The sequence below is a fragment of the Podarcis liolepis genome, assembly GCF_965112155.1.
Source record: "Podarcis liolepis genome assembly, chromosome: 7".
NCBI classification, from domain to species: domain Eukaryota; kingdom Metazoa; phylum Chordata; class Lepidosauria; order Squamata; family Lacertidae; genus Podarcis; species Podarcis liolepis.
Genome location: NC_139561.1, coordinates 7159088 through 7185480, shown reverse-complemented (window position 1 = coordinate 7185480; position 26393 = coordinate 7159088). Strand labels below are relative to the sequence as shown.

General features: G+C 50.1%; 2 protein-coding genes across 2 annotated transcripts in view; both read right to left on the bottom strand.

The window, feature by feature from the left end:
- The window catches only part of GFRA2 (GDNF family receptor alpha 2), a 79688-nt gene that overhangs the window by 45939 nt on the left and 7356 nt on the right, over nt 1-26393 (bottom strand). Inside the window, exons 2-3 of the mRNA XM_083514319.1 lie at nt 17641-17955; nt 9305-9388 (exon numbers count right to left, since the gene is read on the bottom strand). Coding sequence (XP_083370445.1) covers nt 9305-9388; nt 17641-17955 — 399 coding nt within the window. The remainder of the gene's footprint in view (nt 1-9304; nt 9389-17640; nt 17956-26393) is intronic.
- The window catches only part of DOK2 (docking protein 2), a 195612-nt gene continuing 170129 nt past the window's right edge, over nt 911-26393 (bottom strand). The window contains exon 6 of the transcript XR_014528658.1: nt 911-1011. The gene's annotated coding sequence lies outside the window, so the exon portion shown is untranslated. The remainder of the gene's footprint in view (nt 1012-26393) is intronic.

Here is a 26393-nt window from a genome sequence, read left to right as displayed (position 1 = left end):
TATCCTTAACCTGGCACAGGAGAAAGGAACAGCAGGGAACGCATCTCCCCTCCTCCTCCAGCTTTTGAGCCTGAATCCAAGCTGCCCTTTTGCAAGAGCATCAGTGCAGGGATCTATGTAAAGCAGGCTTGATTGGCTAATCCTCCCGAGTCCCCCCTGCTCTTGCCCTGCCTGAGACCGGCAGGGACCTGGATGCATTTTAATAGATCTAGAGCTTGCAGGAGTCTTGCTTTCTGGGGAGCTCATTAATGAGGTACAAGCATTAAACTTTCATGAAGAAGAAGAAAGGGAGGCTGGAGCCGGGCCTTTCGGAGGGGGAGCTGAGCATCGCTGACCCCATTTGTTCTCGGGGGCCAAAGAGACATCCGCTGCCTCTCCTGCCTCAAAGGCCTCAAATACCCAAGATCCTTTATTCCACACTCAGAAAGGAAAGGCATGTTTTCCCTTTGCCCTCCTGCATCTCCAGGGCTCGCCAGAAAACATAGCTGTCAACCATCCCTTATTTGGTGGGAAAGTCCCTTATCCCAGCGCCGTGTCCCGCTGCTGTCCCTTATTGATGATGTCCCTTAAATTTCCCGGGTTTCAAAGGAAGCAGCTCCTCTCCCTGCCTACCAGCCAGCCAGGGAGGAGGGAGCCTCCAACTGTGCTTCTTGGCTGCGATGCTCACCCAATAAAGAGTCTAAGAACGACTGGGGGCGGAGCTTGCATGCCTTGTGTTGATCCAATCGGCCGCGTTGCCTGGGGACTCGCCTTTGCTCAGCGCTTCCCAGCGGAGAGGTGACGATGATTTTCCTCGCTGCATCCTCTTTGCCGGGTTGCTGCACTGTGGGAACCACCGCTTGAGGCTTCGTTTGCCTGCTGGCTGGGCTTTCTGCCTTTGGCTCGGAGGGGCTCAGAGGTTGAACATACCTGTGTTCGGAAAATCCCTTATTTTGGCTGCTGATCCCTTATTTTCGAGGCTGCTGGTCTCTTATTTTCAAATCTGTAAGTTGACAGCTATGCCAGAAAACACTTGGGACAAATAAAGTTCAGAACCTAAGGAGATCCTGCCCATCTAGTCCAGCATCTCACAGTGGCCGACCAGATGACCATTCAGGGAAACCCCAAAACAGAAACCAGGTACAAGAGCCCTCTCTGGACTAGTGGGCCTTAGTCTCGGTTGCAGGGGAGGTTGTAGCCTCTGCCTGCCCCTTCATGGAAAAAGATATCCCAATAATGGGATCTGCGAGGAGTCGCATCTGTCCAGGTACCCAGGTGGGTGCTTGGGCCAGAGCACTCCTCGATGGGGACCCCTCTGGGGGTACCCCTATTTGATGAAGGTCATAGGACTCCCCAGTTGTGTCTGCCCTGGGAACACTCCAAGAGGAAGGGCTGGAGTGTGAAAAGGTATATCCAGTGCCTATGCCACACCTTTCACATCCGTAATCAATAAAGTTGTGGCCTATTTGACGCAGGTGGCGCTGTGGGTTAAACCACAGAGCCTAGGACTTGCCAATCAGAAGGTTGGCGGTTCAAATCTCCGTGATGGAGTGAGCTTTCGTTGCTCGGTCCCTGCTCCTGCCAACCTAGCTGTTCAAAAGCACGTCAAAGTGCAAGTAGATAAACAGGTATCACTCCGGCGGGAATGTAAACGGCATTTCCATGTGCTGCTCTGGTTGTCCAGAAGTGGCTTAGTTATGCTGGCCACTAGACTTGGAAGCTGTACGCCGGCTCCCTCGGCCAATAAAGCAAGATGAGCGCCGCAACCCCAGAGTCGTCCATGACTGGACCTAATGGTCAGCAGTCCCTTTACCTTTACATTCTTTGTCCTTTGTGGGGGGGCCGGACTATATTTTGCGGGGGGGGGGGGGATGAATGAATTCCTATGCCCCACAAATATCCCAGAGATGCATTTTAAATAAAAGCACACATTCTACTCATGTAAAAACACACTGATTCCCAGACCGTCCATGGGCCGGATTTAGAAGGTGATTGGGCCAGATCCGGCCCCCGGTCCTTAGTTTGCCTACCCATGGTCTTGAGCCTTAATCTGGGGAAAAGGCAGGATATAAATAAATTGTCGTCGTTATTTGGATGCTTCGACATACCATGCTTTGCAGATGATGCTGCAGTCATTCCTGGGCTCCCAGGCACTTGACCTATGCTCAGCAGGTAAGGGGGCCTTGTGGCCCTGCCCATAGAACATGCCATGCCCCCCCCCCAGGGACAGCATCTGAAGACACCCCAGTTTCCGACCTGCCTGTCCACCTGCCATCCCCAGCATGTCCCAAGGGGCTCCTTGGTTTTGCAAAAGAAAGCTTTGAAAAGCTGAGCTCCATTGCTAACCTGCTTTGTGGTGAGACTTAGCAGGTTTGACAGCCGCTGGGCGAGGAGGTGGGAGGTTTTGAAATTTAAATAGCATGTTTTCCACATCTGCCTTTGGATCCAACCTGAGGGTAATCGTTTTACATCCCCGTGCAGCTGGAAAAGTGACGCTACCCAACGTTTAGCTCCTTTCCTTGTGCAAGGACAACCCCCCCCCCAGCTCTCAGCCCCCCACCCACCCACACGCATACACGCTTCCTGAAAATATTTTCGGCGATGAGATCCAGAATAAATACATCCAAGCGCTAATGCTTCTTGAAGCCAAACACGGCCCATTCCTTATTTTCCACCAGCTAAATAGTTTATTGATGGGGATTTGCTTCAGAGCGGAAAAAAAGAAAAGTATTGTCGACTGGAATCTAAGCGCTGCATTTCTTGGAAGGGAGTTTTGCAGATTTCCTTCTGAATGTCAATTCATATTTCCTGCCCATGGAATTAGGAGGGGAAGGGAGGACCAAAGCGGCCGGCAGCCCTTCGGGGCAGCTCTGTGTATGGGGCATTGTCTGAGCACATCCAGTTCTCACTGCCCAACACAACATGCACACGCACACAGCAGGTTCCTTGGCTGCCCCCAACCCCAGCCCCTCCAGGAAAGAGAGGAAAGACCCACACAAACCACAGGGCAATCAATGGGGCTGCACGGCTGCTCTCCTGAGCCACAGCTTTCTTGAAGGAATTTCCCCAAGGTCTGCTTGGACATGCATACAATTATACATGGCATGGAGGAAGCGGGCAGGGAAAATTTTTGTCTCCCTCTCTCATAAGAAGAAGAGTTTGGATTTGATATCCCGCTTTATCACTACCCCAAGGAGTCTCAAAGCAGCTAACATTCTCCTTTCCCTTCCTCCCCCACAACAAACACTCTGTGAGGTGAGTGGGGCTGAGAGACTTCAAAGAAGTGTGACTGGCCCAAGGTCACCCAGCAGCTGCATGTGGAGGAGTGGGGAAGCGAACCCGGTTCACCAGATTACGAGTCTACCACTCTTAACCACTACACCACACTAGAACCCAAGGTCATCCAGCGAAGCTGATTGCTGGAAGATTTGGGACAGATAAAATAAAGTTCTTCATGCACCGTGCAGTTAAACCAGGGGTCAGCAAACTTACTGTGCCTCGGGCTGGTGTCTCCAGCACCAATCGCACAGACGAGCACATGCCCAAACGCGTGTGCACACGCTATTTCCGGCACACTTCCGGGTTGGAGGAGCACCAGAAATAGCTTGTGCGCATGTGCACGGGCCTCCTCCGACCCGGATGTGCACCAGAAATAAACGCTTGCACATGCACAAATAACACATGCACATGCTCACAAGCTATTTCCGGTGCTCCTCCGACCCGAAAGTGGGCAGCGGTGCAGCGCAGCACCAGTAAGAGCGGGCGGTGGCAGCGGGCAGCGGGGGTCGCCGCGGGCCGGATAAACGAGTCTCTCGGGCCTTATCCAGCCCACGGGCCTTAGTTTGGGGACCCCTGAGTTAAACTATGGAACCCAGTTCCACAGGAGTCAGGAATGGCCACCAACCTGGATGGCTTTAGAAGAGGATTGGACAAAGGCATTGAGATCTTAAAGACTGTTGTAAGATTGAGGACTGCTGAGATGTTACGGTGATAAGAAATAGAGAATTGCAGCTGTAAATCATAACTTTAAGGAATGTATAAAGAAAATGAGGGAATGAATTGAATGGAGGGTTGCTGAGAAAGGTTAAACATAAGGATGTAGAAAAAGGGAGGTATGGAGAAGTCCGGGAAATAAGGTGTATGAAAATATGTTTAAGAAATTATACATGTTTATTTGTTTGTATGTTTTGTTCTGTTTTGTTTTATTATATGTTTGGAAAATTAATAAAAATTATTTTTTTAAAAAAAGGACAAAGGCATTGAGAAGAGGGCTTTCGATGGCTACCAAGCCATGGTGACTCTGCTCTGCCTCCACAGACAGAGGCAGCAATACTTCTGAATACCAGTCACAGGAAGCCCCAAGAAGGGAGAGGGCTCTCGTTCTTGAATTCTGCTTGTGGGTTTCTCACAGGGGATCTAGTTGGTCACTTTGAAAGCAGGATGCTGGACTAGATAAGCCCCCGGCCTGATCTAGCAGGCTCTTCTTATGACATTAAAATGCCACGAGCATGCACCCACGTGACGATGGAAACTGACTTTCCCTCTAAGATCAAGTATTAGTCATTGGCTATATTTATTATTATGCCTCTCTGGGTTGCCATCAGCTGCTGTCAGCTCATAATCTTTGCAACCGCGTTTACAGAATCAAGTTCAGCATTTATTTATTGCTTTGAAGCATTTATCTGCTACTGTTCAGCCAAAACGTCCACAATATCGCCCAAATTTAAAGCAAGCAACTAGCAGAAGCATTAATAAAATAATTTGGCAACGGAAAAAAGGGATAAACAGCACTGCAACATTGCCACCAAAAGCAGAATCGACCCACAAGGATGCTGTGGGACTACAATTCCCATTACCCCTGACAATTGGTCAGGATGGCTGCTGGGAATTTATTTGAGGCTATTCTTCTCTCAAATATTTACATGACTTTATTGCTGCCGTTTCTGAATATTCTGTTTCCATGTCAAATGTAAGCCTCTGCTCTAAACATTCCACATATCATAATTAAAAACAGCTTCTGTATTTACCCAGGCTACTTAGTATCATGACAGGACGATCAAAGGAAAGACTGCCTCCATCAATGCCTAGAGTGAGTAGGACTTAGATGCACCTGGTGAGAGAAGGAGGGTGGATTTCACCACTCCACTAGGAGACAAATCCCCCCCCCTTCCAGGCCTACCAGAAAAATGCAAATGAAGCCAGCTGGATGCCACCCTGCCTCCTTGGAAGGGGAGGGGCAAAGTCCTCTTTCTGGCATCCTTCCTGGCCAAGACCACTGAATGCTGAGTCAGTGGCTTGAAGTTGAGTCTGAGAAGCAAAGAATCTGCTCCTGAACTGGGGTGGGGTGGAGGAAGGGTTGTTTTGCCCCACTTTGCTGACACAAGGTGCCTTTTGCCTGCTCTCGATTCCTGGAGAGGGATGACCAGACCACCGAGGGATCCATGCTCTAGTTAGGTCCAGGCTGCGTTGTCGTGGTGGGTAATATAGGAAGTGGTCCAGAACATAGCTGTCAACTTACAGATTTGAAAATAAGGGACCAGCAGCCTCGAAAATAAGGGATCAGTAGCCAAAATAAGGGATTTTAGTCAACCAGCAGCCAAACGAAGCCCCAAGCGGGGGTTCCCACAGCGCAGCAATCCGGCAAAGGGGATGCAGCAAGGGAAACCACCATCACCTCTCCGCTGGGAAGCGCTGAGCAAAGGCGAGTCCTCAGGCAATGCGGCCAATTTGATCAGCACAAGGCATGCAAGCTCCACCACCCAGTCGTTCTTAGACTCCTTATTGGATGAGCAACACAGCCAAGCAACACGGTTGGAGCTTCCCTCCTCCCTGGCCGGCAGGGAGGGAGGGAGAGGAGCTGCTTCCTTTGAAACCCAGGAAATTTAAGGGATATCATCAATAAGGGACAGCAGCAGGACACGGCGCTGGGATAGGGGACTTTCCCGCCAAATAAGGGACGGTTGACAGCTATGGTCCAGAGGTTGATGCAGAAGATGGCTGCAAGAGCCTTAAGTGGAGTACAGGGTCAGATTTAAGGTGCTGGTTTTGACCTTTAAAGCCCTTCACAGCCTAGGACCCTCATACCTACGGGACCGCCTCTCCCGGTATGCCCCGCGGAGGACCATAAGGTCCATAAATAGCAACACCCTAGAGGTCCTGGGCCCTAAGGAAGTCAGATTAGCCTCAACCAGAGCCAGGGCCTTTTCAACACTGGTTCCGGCCTGGTGGAACGCTCTGTCTCGTGAGACCAGGGCCCTGCAGGATCTGATTTCTTTCCGCAGGGCCTGTTAGACAGAGTTGTTCCGCCTGCCCTTTGGCTTGGAATCAGCCTGATCCCCTCCCCCTCTTTCCTTTTCCTTCTGTGATGGAACTCCTACTTGGGGACTTCCCTGGCTTTTTTCTGGCCCACGTAGGACCAGTATGGATAGTTACCCTTGGTGAAGACTTGACGTTTTCATCCCCCAAAAAGTTTTCGATTTGAGCTTTACTGAAAGGAGGCTGTATTTTAATGTTGTATTTTAATCTTGTTTTTTTAAAGTTGTATTTCAATCAATTGTTTTTGTATCTGGTGTTAGCTGCCCTGAGCCCGGTCTTGGCTGGGGAGGGCGGGGTATAAATAAAACTTTTTATTCTTATTCTTCTTATTAAGCAGGATCAGGTGTTAACAGATGTATAATGTCAATGGTCACCCATCCAACAAACTTGTTTTGGGGGACAACTGGATGTCACAAGAGGAAGACCAGGGCAGGTCACACACATTAGAAGAGGCGGCTGGATCAGGCCAATGGCCAGTCTAGCCCTGCATCTTCTTGTTGCAGTGGACAACCAGATGCCTATGGGAAACCTACAAGCAGCACCTGAGCCCAAGAGCCCTCTCCCCTCCTGGGGTTTCCAGCAACTGAGATTCAGAAGCACTGCTGCCTCCAACTGCGATGGCAGAGCTGAGCCATGGTGTCTAATCTATGGTTACCAGACATCCCCGTTTCCCGGGGACAGTCCCCAGATTTTCATATCTGTCCCTGGAATTTCCCCGGATTTATATTTTAAGTGTTGTAGATTTATTAGGTAAAGGTAAAGGGACCCCTGACCATTAGGTCCAGTTGCGGACGACTCTGGGGTTGCGGCGCTCATCTCGCTTTATTGGCCAAGGGAGCCGATGTACAGCTTCCGGGGCATGTGGCCAGCAGGACTAAGCCGCTTCTGGTGAACAAGAGCAGCACACGGAAATGCTGTTTACCTTCCTGCTGAAGCGGTACCTATTTATCTACCTGCACTTTGACGTGCTTTCGAACTGCTAGGTTGGCAGGAGCAGGGACCAAGCAACAGGAGCTCACCCCGTCATGGGGATTCAAACCACCGACCTTCTAATCGGCAAGTCCAAGGCTCTGTGGTTTAACCCACAGCGCCACCCGCATCCCTTGTAGATTTATTGGTAGGGAATGAATGTTGCGTGATTGGTTCAACGGCACAAGACATATATCATATGGGGACTTCCGGCGAGGCAATATGGCGGGCGCCACGGCAGCAAGCAGCTCCTGAAGCCAGCCAGAGCCAACTGCGCTACCAGGCTGGCTCCAGGCTGCTGAGACTGCCACTGCCGAGGGGGAACCGGGGACACGCAGTGCGTCAACTGGGGGAACTGCTGACCAACCCCTGCAACCCAAATCGAGCTGGAAGTGATAGCGCCTGGCTGACTGCCCAGTGGTGCTCCGGGGCCAGGAAAACCCCGGAGCTGATGCAGGGAGAAGGAGGAGAGGAGAAGGAGGAGAGAGAAAGAGGAAGGGGGGAAAAGAGGGGAGCCCCGACCTTACCGGGCCGTTGCCACTGAGGAGGAGACATAGGAGAGCACCGGGAGGACAAGGACACGTGGCCGAGCCCAGGCCCGACCTGAGCCTACTCCATGGCGGCTAGCACTCCAAGAGCCCAGAGGAAGGCCGCGCAACAGAGGAGACCACAGAAGAGAAGATATTACTTCTTTTTTTTTTAAAAAAAAAACCTATTTTTTTCTCTTTTCAAAAAAAAAGTGTCCCCGAACTCTTTGAAAAAAATCTGGTAACCTTAGTCTAATCCCCATTGATGGCCCTCTCCTCCGCCTGGAATATGTCCAACCGTCTTTCAAAGCCATCCAAGTTGGTGGCCATCACTGCCTCCTGTGGCAGTGAGTTCCATAGTTTATCTATGTGTTACATGAAGAAGGACTTCCTTTTATCTGTCCAGAATCTTCCAACAGTCAGCGTCATTGGATGTCCAAGAGTTGTAGTGTTACAAGAGAGGGAGTAAAAACCTTTCTCAAGGGAGTTTGTGAGACAACCCACCAGTCAATCATGCAGCTTGGCCCAAAAGGCCTATCCTGGTCAAAAACTGGCCCGCAGAGCTAAAGGCATACCCCATGCCCTGCTCTGTCCCAGGCACACAGTATATTCAAACGTTGCACACATCCGATTTCTCTTGTGAGCGTTTGCTGACGCACGACGCTCTCCGTTGAACATCTCCATGTTTCTTAGGATGAGATTTCTTTGCACTGCCTGTGGGTCTCCCCACCTGCCCTGAGTTTTGGAAACTCAAGGTCCACTGTGCACCCAGCTAATTTCTAAATCATTTTCAAGGTACAAGTTTCCAATATACCAGACATGCACAAAACAGTGGTTAAGGAAAAGACATTTTGCTGCCTGAGGCGAAAAACAAGATGGCACCCTCCTCCAAGGCTCGTCCTGAAGCCAACTGGACTGGTAGTTGAATCCTACTTTAATACAGTGGTACCTCAGGTTACATACACTTCAGGTTACATACGCTTCAGGTTACAGACTCCGCTAACCCAGAAATAGTGCTTCAGGTTAAGAACTTTGCTTCAGGATGAGAACAGAAATCATGCTCCGGCGACGCGGCAGCAGCGGGAGGCCCCATTGGCCAAAGTGGTGCTTCAGGTTAAGAACAGTTTCAGGTTAAGTACAGACCTCCGGAACGAATTAAGTACTTAACCCGAGGTACCACGGTACTGGTGAAACGACTACCCTCAAGGGCAAAAGGCTAGCCTAGGGGCTACAGGGCAGGTCATATGACACTCACAGCTCTGTTCGCTCACTGCCCCACCTCAGCATCCACCGCCTGAGGCAGCTGCTTCATTCTACCTCATTGTAGGGCTGGCCCTGATGGGATGAACCAGATCCGCTTTAAAGTGCCATGTGTCCATACACAGACAGCCCTGAACTCCCAGGAGAGAGGAGCAAGACGATGTTGGTTCTCCTGGAGTTCTGCAGTCAAGTCACCTGATGGAAAACAGCAAACAGAAATGGCCAGGAAGCCTTTTTCCCTTGGCCTCTCTTACCTGAGACAATTGAAGCAAGTCTGAATATATCAGTGAGACGAGAGGTGACTGGTTCGTAGGGGGAAGCTTCATAAAACTCTTCTCCTGGAATGAGAAGGAGGAGAAAGAGAGACTCTTAGAAACTCATCATGTCCTTTTGCTTTTGCACGGGGCGGGGGCAGAGAGCCACAGATCCCTGGATCCCTGTTAATCTGCGATTTGTTTCTTGTGAAAACAAACTCAGAGCAGTTGACCAAAAACCTAAATCAATAGCATTGTTAATCAGAAAAATTAACAACAACAATTTAAGGCTTTGGAGAATTTAAAATGACAATAGACTAAGCACAGATTAAAACTCACACCAACTTTCTAAAGATCTGGGCAGGCTTGTTTTTAACAGGCAGCAAAAAGAGGACAGTGAAGACGTCTGTCTGATGTCAGTAGGCAGGGAGTTCCAGAGTGTAGGTTCCACCACACTAATATACTAACTTCTTGCAAATGTGGAATGAGTATTATTTGGCACCTATAACAGCACCACCTCCACTGATTGGATAAGAGGGTGATGTGGCTCAGCAGCTATCATGGGTTGGCCTTAGCTGATCTGTGAAATCAGATTCAGCTCACAAACACTTTTCTCCAGATAAAGCTCTCTTCCCCCCTTTTTCTTGATATCTGACCTATGAAACAGGACTGACAGCCTCACAGGGTTGTTGCAAGCATGAAAGAGGCAAAGGCTATTGTAATAGGTATGAGTTACTCGTGCGTAAGCTGGTGCCTTTCTCGGTTAATTTGCCTTGTTAAACCTTTCTGACTGCACAGCCCCTTCTCATGGCGGCTGCCTCAGTCACTGGCAGAATCCGTCAGTGGGCATTTCTTGAACCTCTTCCAACATAAAAGTTGTTTGACACCCAGTCTCCTCCTCCTCTCACTGCGTGGGAGTCTTCTGCGCAGGGAAGGCGTGGGTAGCGGAGGACCTGGGCTCTCCTCACTGATGTCCAGTGAAGAGTCCTGGAGCCCTCTCTCCAATTCCCCCGTCTGCCCCCCTTTATCCCTGGTGTTGCGCTGATTGGCTTCCCCCTCTACTGAGCTGCTTCTCCCCCTGGTGCTGGGTCCTTCGCCAGCATCATCTGGGAGCCTCCCCTTCGCCTCTCGCTCCGATGTCAGTTCCCTGACATCCATTTTAACACGGACAGTTCTAAGCATCAAGAGCCTAAGTAGTTTGATTGAACGGCCCCTGAAGCTGCTCAGGCAAGGCATTTCAGATGCATCCGGGAGCCCTTGCATTCCCAATTCACCCCTGAAGCCCTGGTGTGACCGTGATTCACACACCAGACCAGAGGGGCACGGAAGCAATCCAGAAGAGGGAGGGCCCCAGTTTAAACCATGGATTTCAGCAGCTCTTAGTCCCAACGCCACTTTAAACCACAGAATTTTAGAGTTGGAAGGAACCCCAAAGGCCATCTAGTCCAATCCTCTGCAATGCAGGAATCAAAGCTAAAGAATCCCTGGCCATCCACCGTCTGTTTAAAAACCTCCTACAAAAGAGGGTCTTCTCTGTATCGTTCCAATTTTAGTATAAAGGTAAAGCGACCCCTGACCATTAGGTCCAGTCATGGATGACTCTAGAGTTGTGGCGCTCATCTCGCTTTCTTGGCCGAGGGAGCCAGCGTACAGCTTCCGGGTCATGTGGCCAGCATGACTGAACCACTTCTGGTGAACCAGAGCAGCGCACAGAAACTCTGTTTACCTTCCCGCCGGAGCGGTACCTATTTATCTACTTGCACTTGATGTGCTTTCGAACTGCTAGGTTGGCAGGAGCTGGGACCGAGCAACGGGAGCTCACCCCGTCGCAGAGATTCGAACCGGCGACCTTCTGATCGGCAAGTCCTAGGCTCTGTGGTTTAACCCACAGTATATGTGCTACCGAAGCGAGTACCCTACAACAGAGAGCCTGCCACCTTCTGAAGTAGCCTGTTCCACAGGCAAACAGCTCTTGCCACCAAAAATCTCTTCCTATTGTTTAGTCGGAATCTCCTTCCCTTAAATTGGATCCATTGGTTCAGGTCCTGCCCTCTGGAGCAGCAGAAAACAAGCTTACTGCATCCTGCATATGACAGCCCTTCAGGTATCTGGAGATGGCTATCATGTCACCTGTCAGCCTTCCCTTCTCCAGGCTAAATAACTCCAATAATAATAATAATAATAATAATAATAATAATAATAATAATTCATTATTTATACCCCACCTATCTGGCTGGGTTTCCCCAGCCACTCTGGCCGGCTTCCAACAAAATATTAAAATACAGTAATGCATCAAGCATTAAAAGCTTCCCGAAACAGGGCTGCCTTCAGATGTCTTCTAAACGTCTGGTGGTTGTTTTTCTCTTTGACATCTGATGGGAGGGCGTTCCACAGGGCGGGCACCACTACCGAGAAGGCCCTCTGCCTGGTTCCCTGTAACTTGGCTTCTCACAGTGAGGGAACCGCCAGAAGGCCCTCAGTGCTGGACCTCAGTGTCAACTGGTCCTCCTCCTAAGGCTTCATTTCCGGACCCTTGACCATTTACTTCAGGGGTCGGCAAGGTTTACCTCGCCTGGGCCGGTTCACTCCAGCAGAGATCCCTCTGTAGGTTGTATTGTGTGTGTGAGAGAGAGAGTGCATGCGCACGCAGATGCAATTTCCAGCAACGCAGAAGCGAGTCCCCATGCCGCGCCGGTTTAGTGCAGCACACGGGGACTCACCGAGCGGGCGGCTCGGGGGCCAGTTAAATGATCCCTGTGGGCCGCTTGTGGCCCATGGGCCTTAGGTTGCCAACCCCTGATTTACTTGTTCCACCCTTTGTGATCAGGAGTTGCAAAACAAGCTCAAAGAATGGAAAGACTCTGGTGGAGGAGGAGGAGGAGAAGACTTCCCTCCCAGGTTCCTCCTGGGCTGCTTACTCACAGAAGATATTCTCAGCCTGCAGGAGGAGGAGGAGGAGGAGGAGGTGATGGTGGCAGCTGCCCCCCTCCTCTCTTGTAATTAAGAAGCTCAGCTGCTCAAACACAAGGTTATTAGCAAGCCAGGAGCACTCCAGGAAGGGTCAGCCCCCACCACAGGAGCTCCTCGCTGGACAGTTACAAATGCATTTCATTACAGTACTGGGGATTGTTCCCCATTGCCAGGCGAGCTCAGCTGCCCCCGTGCACAGAGGCTGCTTTTCAAGGGCACGCTTCTCACACAGGCTGCTTCTCTCCTTTCTCAATAGGGAACGGGAGCCCGGGAAGGGAAAGACAGAGCTTTAAGGGGAGGTTCACATGGAAATCATAGAGTTGTAGAGGCGTCATCCCCCTGCAATCCGACTTGAAATGCAGCAAGGTCGTTTCCCAGCCACCCACAGAGTTCCAAGATGCATTTACAGAGGATCGTTCCCATCAGGAAGTGGGATGCCTGAACCCGACACGCAGGATGGTTGACAGATTCTGTGTACAGATCTGTAGGCACAGAACACCCCCCGACCCAAACTAGTTCGTTAAGAAAATCCCCATACAGTGGTGCCCCGCAAGACGAATGCCTCGCAAGACGGAAAACCCGCTAGACGAAAGGGTTTTCCGTTTTTGAGCTGCTTCGCAAGACGAATTTCCCTATGGGCTTGCTTTGCAAGATGAAAACGTCTTGCGAGTGTTCCATTTTTTTTTCACTCCCCCCCCCCCTTTTTCTAAGCCGCTAAGCCGCTAATAGCCTTTTAGCCGCTAAGCCGCTAAGCCTTTAATAGCCGCTAATCCGCTAAACCGCTAATAGCGCTAAGCCACTAAGCCGCTAATAGGGTTGCTTCGCAAGACGAAAAAACCGCTAGACAAAGAGACTCGTGGAACGGATTATTTTCGTCTTGCGAGGCACCACTGTACTTGGTTCCATGGGTGACTCTGGGTCAACTCTCTGCAGCAGCTTATCTTAAAGTTTTAAGTATCTATAGGCTTATCCCATTTATAATTTTTAAATTTATTGTTGTACATTGTTTTAAATGTTTGTTTTCCTTCTGGGATTGTACCCCCAAGTGTGTTTTACAAGCTGGTCTCTACCTGTAATAAATTATCTATCTATCATCTATCTATCACAGGACCTTTTCAGTTTCCCACCCTGACAATTACTATTTACGAAGCTGTTGTCTGCGCACACGTGATGGCCAGACATTTGCGCGGCCGCTGACTCTGCACCCAGTTTCCTAATCAGATTGAAGCTGGTTTCAGAAACGGCAGCATTTGTCAAGGAACAGCAGGACCGAAACGGATCGTGGCTAACATCGTGTGAACGCGGCTTCTAAATTTAGCAGTGGGAGTGCACTGGATGCAGAGGAAGCGGTCATTTGAACGTGCCCAAAGAGGCTCTGGGGACACAGGTGGCACTGTGGACTAAACCACTGAGCCTAGGGCTTGCCAATCAGAAGGTTGGTGGTTCGAATCCCTGCGACGGGGTGAGCTCCCATTGCTCAGTCCCTGCTCCTGCCGACCTAGCAGTTCGAAAGCACGTCAAAGTGCAAGTAGCTAAATAGGTACTGCTCTGACGGGAAGGTAAACGGCATTTCCGTGCGCTGCTCTGGTTCGCCAGAAGCAGCTTAGTCATGCTGGCCACATGACCAGGAAGCTGTACGCCGGCTCCCTCGGCCAATAAAGCAAGATGAGCGCTGCAACCCCATAATCATCCGTGACTGGACCTAATGGTCAGGGGTCCCTTTACCTTTAAAGAGGCTCTGACTTCCATCTAAGTGTGCAAAGGGGGAGTAAGTGAGGAAAGTCCTGGTGTCTGTCAGCCATAGCTCAGTGGCAGAGCAGCTGCCTTGCATGTAGAAGGTCCCAGGTTCAATCCCTGGAATGCCCAGGAAGGGTTGGGAGAGACCTCCTCCCCGAAATCCTGGAGCGCTGCTGCCGGTCAGGGCTTGTCCACATCCCTGTTTGTCCCGTGCTTAAAAAAGCTCAGGTCTGAGTGGTTTTCCACTTCTCCCATGCTTTCTAGGCACAGGTCCAAACGGTTTTGCATTTGCCCCACAGCTCCCCTGGAAAAATGCTCTTTACTGTTGAATTGGAACAAACAGCAATCCATGGAAAACTCAGTTGCTGTTTGGTCTGATTCAGTGGTAAGAGCCGTTCAGCAGTGGAACAGACTCCCACGAGATATGACAGACTCTCCTTCCTTGGAGGTTTTTAAGCCGAGGTTGGATAGCCATCTGCCAGGGAAACTTTAAATGAGATTCCTGGACCTCAGGGGGGTTGGGCTGGATGACCCTTAGGGTCCCTTCCAACTCAGCAATTCTATGAAATCGATTAAGTGGCTAGCCTTGCTTCTGCCTCCATGAAGCTGGAGAATTGCTGGCGTGGAATCAAAGCTTTGTCTCTCCATGGGCAGCTCTGACAGGCCACAGCTTTGCATTTCCCCCTCGCTGGGCTTGCAATGACAAATCACACATTCGCAATTCAGGTGCCTCAGCTGCTTCTTTTTCTATATCGCCTCGCCAGGGCCATAAGTAATTAGGTATCTGAAAAACTTTGCCCCTCGCTAGGAAAATTGCCGTGCATCAAAAGGGCAATGGACTTCCCCTGAGCTGGAGGAGGCAGAAATAGCCTCTGGGGGAAGCACCAAGATGGAACGGGAGCTGCCTTGTGGGTGGGTGGGGAGCTCAGCTGGGCTCCTTCCAGAAGGAAATAGGGCCTTTGGGCAGTTGCTCAGGGGCAACATCTTGGGCAGGTGGGCAGATCTTGCCGTTTGCAAACTATCCTTTGCCTGTAGGTGCAGAGAAATATGCCCAGAGACTTGCATTTGCAGGAAACAGGAAACTGTGCCACGGATCTTATATGTGTAAAATGGGGTGCATCCATCAACAGAGCACCCCCCTTTTCACCAATGCTTTCCTCCCTCCTCCTGCCAGTTTACTTATAGCTGCTGCACCTTCCTAGGCTAGTTTGTTTCTGACAGATTAACATAGAAAAACTGAGATAATGAGGTACCGGTAAATGGCACACAGAGGCTGGGTACTGCCTTCTTTTTCATTGACAGGGTCCCTACTTCATGCTAAAAATTGAAATGGTAACACTTAGAATCACAGAATTGTAAAAGCCGGAAGGTACCCCCTCTCCCCGGATCATCTGATCCAACCCACTCCAGGGCAGAAATCTTTGCAAGATTCTTTGCATTTCCAGTGAAAGGCAAAAGGCTGCATTTCAGCTGGCTGGAGATCTTTTGTGAAATCTCGATGCGTTTTGCACATTGAACCTCTGCAATCAGGAATAATATATGATGATGATGATGATGATGATGATGATGATGATGATGATGATAATAATAATAATAATAATAATAATAATAATAATAATAATAATAATAATAATAATAATATATTATTATTATTATTTATACCCCGCCCATCTGGCTGAGTTTCCCCAGCCACTCTGGGCGGCTTCCAATCGAGTGTTAAAAACAATACAGCATTAAATATTAAAAACTTCCCTAAACAGGGCTGCCTTCAGATGTCTTTTAAAGAGAAGATAGCTGCTTATTTCCTTCACATCTGAAGGGAGGGCGTTCCACAGGGTGGGCGCCACTACCGAGAAGGCCCTCTGTCTGGTTCCCTGTAACTGCACAGAGTTCCATGGATCCTACCCCCACTTAGATTGCTGGTATGTGTGCATTGTAATGGATCAACACCATTACCTGCATTCCTGGACACGCTGTGGGGAGGAGGGCCATGTGGGACTCTCCTGATGAGCTGCTGCACTTCAGAATTTGCCATGGCACTGCAAGTCTGGATTGCAGGTAGTGCCAAGGGGGACACGTACCTTGGGCAGCCCGTTAGAGGGACAGCAAACCATATTTTGTCCCCTTCCTTTTTCATACCCCTCGCTGCCTGCAGCAACGCAGAAGCAAGCCCCTTTCAATTTGGTTTCTTTGCAGGGTTTGTTCTCCACTGGGTGGGGAAGGGGAAGAGGTGTAGCCAGGGAAAGAAGGCATGGGAAAGGGAGCACACCTGGTCTGCAAGAGCAGCAGCTTCAAAAGAGCAGCCAGCAAGGTCATGTGGCTTGGAAGATGTGCTTGAAAAGCCTACAATCTTAACCAAGTCCATACAGCAGTAAACCTTATCCAGCCTCTCTTCAAAGAAAGCTTGGTCTAGGCTTCCCTGGGATTCTCCCATCGAAGAATGAGATGCAGACTTGCACAACCGGCACTGGTACAGGTGCCATGTAATACCCGTTATCCATTTATAAGAACTCAAATCGTTTGGTTCTTTGGAACTCCCCGCCTCATGAAATCAGGCCGGCGTCTTCACTGTACTTTTCACAATGCCAGTGCTGCCAATTGAAGCAATCATGTCGGCAGACATGGGTGAGGCGATCTCGCAAGTAAACCGGTCCCAAGTTGTTAAGGGCTTTATATACTAATAGCAACACCTTGAACTTGGCCCAGTAGCAAGCTGGCAACCAGTACAGATCTCTGAGCAAAGGTGTTCTGTGCTGACAAGGCCTCACTCCCGTCAGCAATCGTGCTGCAGCATTCTGCACTAACTGCAGCTTCCAGATCAAGCGCAATGGAAGCCCCACATAGAGTGCAATGCGGTCTCATCCATGAAATAACTGGTGCATGAACTACTGTGGCTAAGCTGTCCGTAACTGTTTGAAACTGTTCTCCCTGAATTATTCCTCCACCTGCTTACAAGGAGAGGCTTACTAGCCATTTTAGGCACTGATTTCTTTCTGTTTTGTTTTTTAAAAAATGATCTCTTAAAGCAAAAGGTAATTATTTTTTCATGTCCTGTGTACAGTCATACCTTGGGTTGAATGTGCTTCAGGATGAGCATGTTCGAGTTGCGCTCTGCGGCAACCCGGAAGTAATGGAGCGTGTTACTTCTGGGTTTCGCCGCTTGCGCATGTGCAGACGCTCAAAATGACATCATGCGCAGAAGCGCCGAAACGTGACCCGCGCACACGCAGACGCGAGGACACGGGTTACGTTTGCTTCTAGATGCGAACGGGGCTCCGGAACGGATCCCGTTCACATCTAGAGGTACCACTGTATTCCATCTGGTGAAGGGCTTCACTCCCGCCAGCAGTCATGTGCAGCATCTAGATCAGGCACCCCCAAACTCAGCCCTCTAGATGTTTTGGGACTACAAATCCCATCATCCCTGACACCCTGGTCCTGTTAGCTAGGGATGATGGGAGTTGTAGTCCCAAAACATAAACATCTGGAAGGCCAAGTTTGGGGGTGCCTGCTCTAGATGAAGCACAAGGGCGGCCTCACGTAGAGCGCATTGCAGCAATCCAGCCCAGTTCTCAAAGATCAACTCAGTTTCACACATGGACACCCCTGCTAGCCAGGAAGGTACTTACCCCCTGTCAAGCCAAGGTGGATACTCCAGTAGATCTGAAGGCACAGGAGCTCCTTCTTCATCCCGCGCTTGCAGTGGCAGTCGTAGAGGGGGCTTTCCTGTAGCACCTCCAGTGCTGCCTGGCACTCCTTGTTGGCCAGCATGGTGTTGCGGTCACGCCCGGCCACACACTGGCGCAGCGTGCGGTAACGGGAGCTGCAGCTGGGCTCGGCCGCACACAGCTCGTTGGCGCGGACACAGTCCACAGGGATCCGCCAGGTGTGGAAGTCCTGGGTGGTCAGCGAGGAAGAAGCAGCCCAGGTGTGCAACATCTTGTCTGCAGGCAAGGAGGAAAACAGAGAGAAGTGGCTCAGAGAGGAAGAGAGCAGAGACACAGGGTACCACGTCCCCAAAGCCTGGGTAAGCAGGGTTAGAAACTCAGATATATAAGCAAGGCACCAAACGGCTCCTTAAACCAAATTTGCAGTCACCAAAACGGAATGTCTAGGAGGCAAGACGGCTCTAGAGTCTTTGTTCCCCAAATGATGGACTGACCGTGATTGATTCTCAGTTAAACATCTCGCTAGTTCAGAGCACAACCTTGAGCTAGGTTAAGAGCATTGAGAACTCAAAGAAGAAAAGTCACTTGAGCCAAGGACAGTCCAACAGGCCTGTTCTGACCTCTTTCTCTTAATCATGAATCACGCTGCACAGAAAAAGCATTTGGGCTGCAGAAATTCATTCCAACTGGGCAGATAAAATATAATTGATAGAATTCTGCAGGATTAGGCTGTGAAAACTGGGCTGATCCAACGGTCCCCAGATGGTGGAGATTCCAGGTGTCATCCTGACCCCCAGGCATCTTCACTTGGTTGCAAGTGATTGAAAGCCACATGCTAATTTCGAACACTGTGGGTAAGGGGTGGCATGAAAAAAGTTTAGGAATTCATGCCTGACATGGATAAAGTAGACCGAGAAAAGTTATTCTCCATCTCTCATAACACGAAGAACTGCTTGTGGGTATCTAGTGGGGCCCCTGGTATAATAATAATAATAATAATAATAATAATAATAATAATAATTTATTAATTGTACCCCGCCCATCTGGCTGGGCTTCCCATCTGGGCGGCTTCCAACAAAGATTAAAAATACATTAAAATGTCACACATTAAAAACTTCGCTGAACATGGCTGCCTTCAGATGTCTTCTAAATGTCAGGTAGTTGTTTATCTCTTTGACATCTGATGGGAGGGCATTCCACAGGGCGGGCGCCACCACCGAGAAGGCCCTCTGCCTGCTTCCCTGTAACCTCACTTCTCACAGTGAGGGAACTGCCAGAAGGCCCTTGGCACTGGACCTCAGTGTCCGGGCTGAACAATGGGGGTGGAGACGCTCCTTCAGGTATACAGGACCGAGGCCGTTTAGGGCTTTATAGGTCAACACCAACACTTTGAATTGTGCTCGGAAACGTACTGGGAGCCAATGTAGGACTTTCAAGGCCAGTGTTACGTGGTCTTGGCGGCCGCCCCCAGTCACCAGTCTAGCTGCCACATTCTGGATTAGTTGTAGTTTCCGGGTCACCTTTAAAGGTAGCCCCACGTAGAGCGCATTGCAGTAGTCCAAGTGAAAGATAACTAGAGCGTGCACCACTCTGGCGAGACAGGAAAGGTCTCAGCCTGCGTACCAGATGGAGCTGGTAGACAGCTGCCCTGGATACAGAATTGACCTGTGCCTCCATGGACAGCTGTGAGTCCAAAATGACTCCCAGGCTGTGCACCTGGTCCCCTTCAGGGGCACAGTTACCCTACTCAGAACCAGGGAGTCCTCCACACCGCCCCCCAAGAACAGAACCAAAATGTTATTTGGTTCTGATGTTTTAATGTTTCTGTGTTACCAGGAATGGCAATGAGAAGATCTAAGTATTAAAATAGTAGCCCCAAGCTCCTCCTGCCCCACCTGAAAGGCTGCCTCTCCTTCAACTCAGCAGGATCACCAGGCCTTCAGGGCCTCACAGCTGGTGAGTGTTAGCACAAGGAAGCCACCCACCATCCTTTCCCAGACCAGCCCCAGGAGAAGTGGAGAGCACACCACCCAGAACCTGCCATCGCGCAACACCCAAGGGTGCTTTCCTGAATACTTCATATATTTGCTGGAAACTGCCTTAAAGCATTTGTTCAGGCAAAAGGCAGAGAAGGCATCTAGCAATCAAATGCATGGACCACACATGGACCAAGAGCCACGAGAAAATGCAAGCTTCTTGTTTCTCATCATCTGCTGAGAGAAACCAGGTGTGCTTCTTCCAGCTAGGAGTCGACAACCTATGAGGGACCAGGTGCACATCTGGAGATCTGAAGAAACACCCTGGGAAAAACAGGGGGGTACTCAAGAACCTCCTTGCCCACACGCAACAGGAAAGGCACACAGAGAGAGAGAATATTTAGAACAGATAGAAGCACGTTTTTCTTCACATTAAACTAGGGCACTAAATTATGTCTAAATTATTTGTATAGAAACATAAAAGTGGCTTGCTTAAGCCATGCAGTCCAAGTATCTAACTTAGGCCTCCTTACAGGTAGGGTTGGGGCGCGGGTGGCGCTGTGGGTTAAACCACAGAGCCTAGGACTTTCTGATCAGAAGGTTGGTGGTTCGAATCCCCGTGACGGAGTGAGCTCCCATTCTTCGGTCCCTGCTCCTGCCAACCTAGCAGTTCAAAAGCACGTCAAAGTGCAAGTAGATAAATAGGTACCGCTCCAGTGGGAAGGTAAACAGCGTTTCCGTGCGCTGCTCTGGTTTGCCAGAAGTGGCTTAGTCATGCTGGCCACATGACCCTAAAGCTGTGCGCTGGCTCCCTCGGCCAATAAAGCGAGATGAGCACCGCAACCCCAGAGTCGGCCACGACTGGACCTAATGGTCAAGGGTCCCTTTACCTTTACCTGTACAGATAGGGTTCACATGGTGGGAGTGAGAAAACAAAGCATTTGCTAACCTTCCTCTCAAGGTGAAGGGGTGTGACCTATCTAAGTCTGGCAGAACAGCTTACTCTATGGTCTTAACCCCTTCGTGCATTAATTAGGGTTAAGCATGTTGGTTATTTATCCCACATCGCCAGCCCTGGCAGATGGCAACTCCTGTCTCAGCAGCAGTAGAAGCACCTGGGCAGCTCTTTTGCAGGTAAAGCGCTTTCTTCTCTTTCTTTTTGTCACTTTAAAACACCCAGCTGCCAGCATGTCTTTGGCAGGAAGGTCACAACTGAATGTCAAATGAAAGTGTTACTGGAACATCAGTTCTGGGGGCACAGTGGGGAGGCGGACTGCCCAGCACTGCCAAGCCTCACTTTTTATTTTTAATGTATCACAACTCTCCTAACTGCTCAAGCTGGGTGGAGCCAAGAGGAGCAATAAGGGTACAGCAAGCTCAGTGTTGTTCATTGAAGGACAACTTCCAAACACCACTTTTAGAGAGAAAGGCGGGGAGAGAGAGACCTGCTGTTTCTTCTCCAAAGCCAAGAATATCCCATTGAAATGCTGGGGCTTTAGTCATTCTTGGGATTTGAAGAACCCATCTCCTGCACAGCTGTCCTACAAAGTCAGCCTTTTCTAAAGAATCTGGTTGCCTTTTTATTTTCAGGCACCAAAGAAACATCCCAGCAGACTCCGAGAGCCTCCTAAAACATCCATCAAACCTTACTGCAAGACAAGAGGAGGACAATGGTGATTCTTTCATGTGCTGCAGAAGACGGAGGAATCAGAAGTAGCTTAGAAGCAAGAGGAGTCAGGGGTTGTGCTGCGCAAAGGCCTTGCCACCGTCTTGCAGGAGGGATATGCTTGGCAGAATCCCAGACTGCATCCCTTAACCAAATACCGTACATGAAGATGATCTGTACTCTGCAACACTTAAAAAGTACATGCCCAACATCCAGACTGCAATGTGTTGCCTGTTTTGTAGTCCAGTCAAATGAAGAAACTGTGCTGTCATCACTTACATTCCTGGCTTTGAATCTTGGATCCGACAGATTTTCAGGAGCATGAATCGGATGGAAATAAAATTATGTTGCTTTGTTCTTTCTCCCAAGCCCAGTCCTTTGAGGTTTCATCTAGAAGGCAGAAAGAGATCCACAACTATGCCAAGAAAAGGAAGACTACAAACAAAGAAAGCATTGAATCCTTCTTCCTTCCCTTGTCACAATGGCAAGGACCCCCAAGAGGCAGAAATGTATCTCACGCTTGCATTTGAGCTGTATGCTCAGGGCTTGTTTGTCCCTGGGGTACAGGAATTGTAGTGATCCAGTACATAGCTAAAGGTAAAGGGACCCCTGACCATTAGGTCCAGTCATGACCGACTCTGAGGTTGCGGCGCTCATCTTGCTTTATTAGCCGAGGGAGCTGGCGTACAGCTTCCAGGTCATGGGGCCAGCATGACTAAGCCGCTTCTGGAGAACCAGAGCAGCGCAAGGAAACGCCATTTACCTTCCCGCCGGAGCGGTACCTATTTATCTACTTGCACCAGTGTGCTTTCAAACTGCTAGGTTGGCAGGAGCAGGGAGCGAGCAATGGGAGCTCACCCCATCGCGGGGATTTGTACTGCCGACCTTCTGATTGGCAAGCCCTAGGCTCTGTGGTTTAACCCACAGCACCACCCACATCCCTAATACAGTACATGGTCTTACACAAATGTGTTACTGTTACACAGTTTTAGAAATCATTTGGAGGGCATAAATACATGAAAACTTGGTCTTAAACATTTTGTTCATCATTCTAAAAGAAAATATTTCTTAATCTAAAAACCTTTCAAAATGTCCATGGGGGGGGGGATCAGGAAGGACAGAATGGGACAAAAAGGGCTTTGAGGAAATGGGGAAATACCTGTTTTCTCCCCTTTTTCCAGTCCACCCCCATCCAGCCTTCAAAGCTCTACATTTGGGCAAAAATTCCTAACTTAACATATATTCTAAGAGGGTTCAAATTGGCAGGACTGACTAGGAACAAGGTTTTGGGGCAAAGGTGGATTCAATGAAGACATTGACCCAGTGCGTGGCAGCCTTGAAAAAAGTGAATTCCGTGCTAGGGATCATTAGGAAAGGAAACTGAAAATATTATTTACCACTGAATTGGAGCAAACATCAGTCTGCAGAAAACCTGAATCAGGCATCTCCCAAACTCAGCCCTCCAGGTGTTCTGGGACTACACTTCCCATCATCCCTGACCACTGGTCCTGTTAGCTGGGGATGATGGGAGTTGTAGTCCCAAAACATCTAGAGGGCTGAGTTTGGGGGTGCCTGACCTGAATTGTTGTTTGCTCCAATTCAGCAGCAAAGAGCAGGTTTTCGGTGGGGAAGGGGAGGGAAGCAACACTTGGGCACAGACCAGGAAAGTGCCAACTTGTGCCTAGAAAGTGCAGGGTGTGGATGAGCCCTGAATGTTGGACAATTTTGGACAGACACATGTCTTCACGTAGTTCAGCTATGGAACACACTCGCACAGGAGGCTGTGACCGTCACCAACTTGTATGGCTTTAAAGGAGGATTAGACATATGGATGGAGAACAAGGCTATGGATGGCTGCTAGGGCACCATGTTGGCAGTCCACTGTCCCCAGCCTGGGGGTCTTCTGCATTTCACTGGCCCTCCAGTCATGCAGTCTCAGGAGGGTCCTGTGAGAAAGTGGAGAGGGAATTGCTGCTTCCTCTTCTAAGTTGCCATCTGTGAAATGACCTCGGTCTCAGGCTGCTGTCTGCAGGAATTAGATGCTGAAAGTCTGGAAAGCCCTGAAGGGGTTATCCCAGCAGCCTTGAAGCAGAGCATCCCCTCTTCCAAATGCAAAGGGGTTGGGCTCCATCACGTGTCAGACATGCGGGTGCTGCGCGGAGGTTGGCGCAAGGTGACACGAGAGCCACAGTCCACGCATTCCTTTGAATTCAGCACCCTCTCAGGGTTCACCTAAGTTCACCCAGTTCCATGCCTGGGACATGTTGTTTTCATTAAAACTGCATGATGCGCTGAGAGAGAAAGCATGACAAGATTTGATGCCTTCATCTGCTTTACAGGATTAAAGTCACGCAGACTCAGGAGAGGAGGGAATTTGGGAGCGGTGAATAAGTTGGTGTGTTCTGATTTCATAGGCTTGTAGATCTGGAAGGGACCCCAAAAGTCACCTGGCCCAATGCCCCACAGTGCAGGAATCACAGCTGAAGAATTCTTGACGGATAGCCATCAACCTTCTGTTTAAAAACCTCCAGTGAAGGAAAGCCCACCATCTTCTCAGGTAATCCGTTCAACTTCCTGATGTTGAGCCAGAAACTCCTTTATTGTCACTGGAATCCATTGGTTTGGGTCCTCCCCTTTGAATCAGCAGAAAACAAGCTTGTTCCATTTTCCATGGGTCATCCCTTTAGATATCTGAAGATGGCTATTGTGTCACCTCTCAGTCGTCTCTTCTCCAGGTTAAATGTACCCAACTCTCTCCACCATTTCTCATAATTCTTGATCAGTTTGGCCACCCTGTTTTCCACACCTTCAGCTTGTCAATCTCCTCCTTAAACTGTGTTGACCAGAACTGGTCACAAGACTCCAAGTGGAGTCGGACCAAGGCAGAACAGAACAGAACAGTACTATACTTCCCTTGATTTAGCTTCCTGGGAAGCTCCAACAAGAGCCAACAAAGGCTGCATCTTGGGCTGCTCAATCCTGACTTGGCCAAAGCTGGCCAAAGCTGTGGTTGCTCAGCTTTGGCCATCTGCTCTGAGTGTCATATGAGCCACAGAGACCAGCACTGCACAGAATGAGGCAGAATGGGTTGTCCAAGGTAAGGCCAAGAGTTGCAGGCAACCTAGGAAGCTGGTGGCCAAAGTGGTGTCAACCCTTTGAGTCAAAGCCAAGAACAAGGCTAAAGGAAAAGGAGGGAGGGGGAGGGGAGGGGGAGGGCTGTCAATGGCAGCACAAGAAGATACAATGGAAACTTGAAATGACCAGCTGCCTAAAGTAATTTGACACAGGCAAACAAGCAACAGGAAAGTTTGGGAAGCCAGGAAGCTGGTTCATCCAGCATCAGACCATTGGTCCATATAGCTCAGCACTGTCAACAGGGGCTGACAGGGGCACTCTGGGATTTGGGGCATGCTCTCTCCACCACCACCACCCCCCAATCCAGAGGGAGAAGCAGGCCTGGGTGGGAGCCATGGCAGGACAACCCTTTAGCAGCAGGTGAGAAGAAACTGCTAAGAAACCCGAGGAACAGGATCCAGCAGAGATCAAAACTTGAGCCTTCAAAGGGCATCTTCTCCCAAGACTTTGTTCCTGGCCCAGTTGCTCTTTGAAGTGCGTCAGTAAAGTTTTAAGGCTTTGTAGATCCCAGCTCAGGGAAAGGATGGCCTGCCCTGGGGGGTTTATTAGAGCATTGCTGGGTGCATGGCATTTTCCCACCCCCATATGGTCTGGACTACATTTCCCATCAGCCCCAGACAGCATTGCAATGCTGAACTTTTAAGACTGCACTGGCTGGGGCTGATGGAAATTGTACTCCGAAGCTTTGAAAAAGGATTGGACCACCATGGGATGAGGATACAGCTATCAGTGGTTGCTAGCCAAGATGCCTCAGAAAAGCAGCTGCCAGGAACTGCAAGTGGGCAGAGTGCTCATGTGCTCATGTCCAGCTTGCAAGCTCCCCAGTGTGAGAACAGGATGAGGGCTGAGATGGTCCATTTGCCTGACCCAGCAGGCTGCTGCTCTTATGTTGGAAGGGAGGCAGAGAAGGTTCTGCCCCACATCCATGGAGCCCAGCAGGCCAGCAGACACAATCACCTCCTCTCTTCGCAAGAGTGAGTCTCTCTGTCTCTCCCCATCTTCCTTCTCCTCCACACCCCCATCCTAAACCCATCCACTTAAGCTCAGCATTTCAGGGCTGCAGCTCTCCACCCTGCTCCCCCAGGAGGGAACTTCACTTCTTTTGTACTTTGTTTGACTTGGTCTGGCAGGAACTGTCCCATTGAATGGGAAAACTCAGCTTTCCCCCTGCTTGGTTCAGGCAACGCCCCCCCCCCCCTCCTGCCACCCACTTGACTAAGGAGGGAAGGCTGGGAAGGCTTCCCAACAGCTTCTTGGCTGAAAGACAGTGGGGAGGGGGATCAAAAGGGCTGCCTCTCCAAGGCCCCCTGCCTCCAAGCACACACAGCCTGGCCCTGGCTTGTAATCTGGGGCCATACAGCCTTTGCCTGCCCCACCCCACTGATGCCACCACCATACACAGAAAAGGCACCAGGCAGAACCCCTAGGAAGTGAGGCAGCAGCGACACCTACAGGCAGGTGGGGCCTCTGCCCATTCAGTGCTTCCCAAGGCAACACACAGATGGGGCAGTTCGAAGGGTTGCTCCTCCAGATACTTTCCAGCATCATGTTCCAGCTGAAGCCTGCCTGCTCCGTTGCAAGGCCCTCTGAAGGCCAGCGCCTGGTCCCTGGCAGTAGCCAGCACACAGTCTCTCCATCCCAGAGGCTTATTGGAGACCCTGGACACTGGCCTTGAAGCCTTGCATGGTGACCCCCACCTGAAAGGGAGGTGGAGCTGCCTCAGAGAGGCCTTCTGATCAAGGCCCCAGCTCCTCATGACCTGGCTCTACAGCACACAGAGGCTCAGGGGGACCAGGGTGGAGCTGCCTGGGCAGAGGCAGGAGGGTCAAACAGCTGGGGCCTGAAGGAGGCCAAAAGCGGAGCGCTCTGAGAGGTAGGCAATAAGGAAAGTTGAATGGTTGTTCATGTGGCACCTGTCACATCCTGGCCTATCCTTT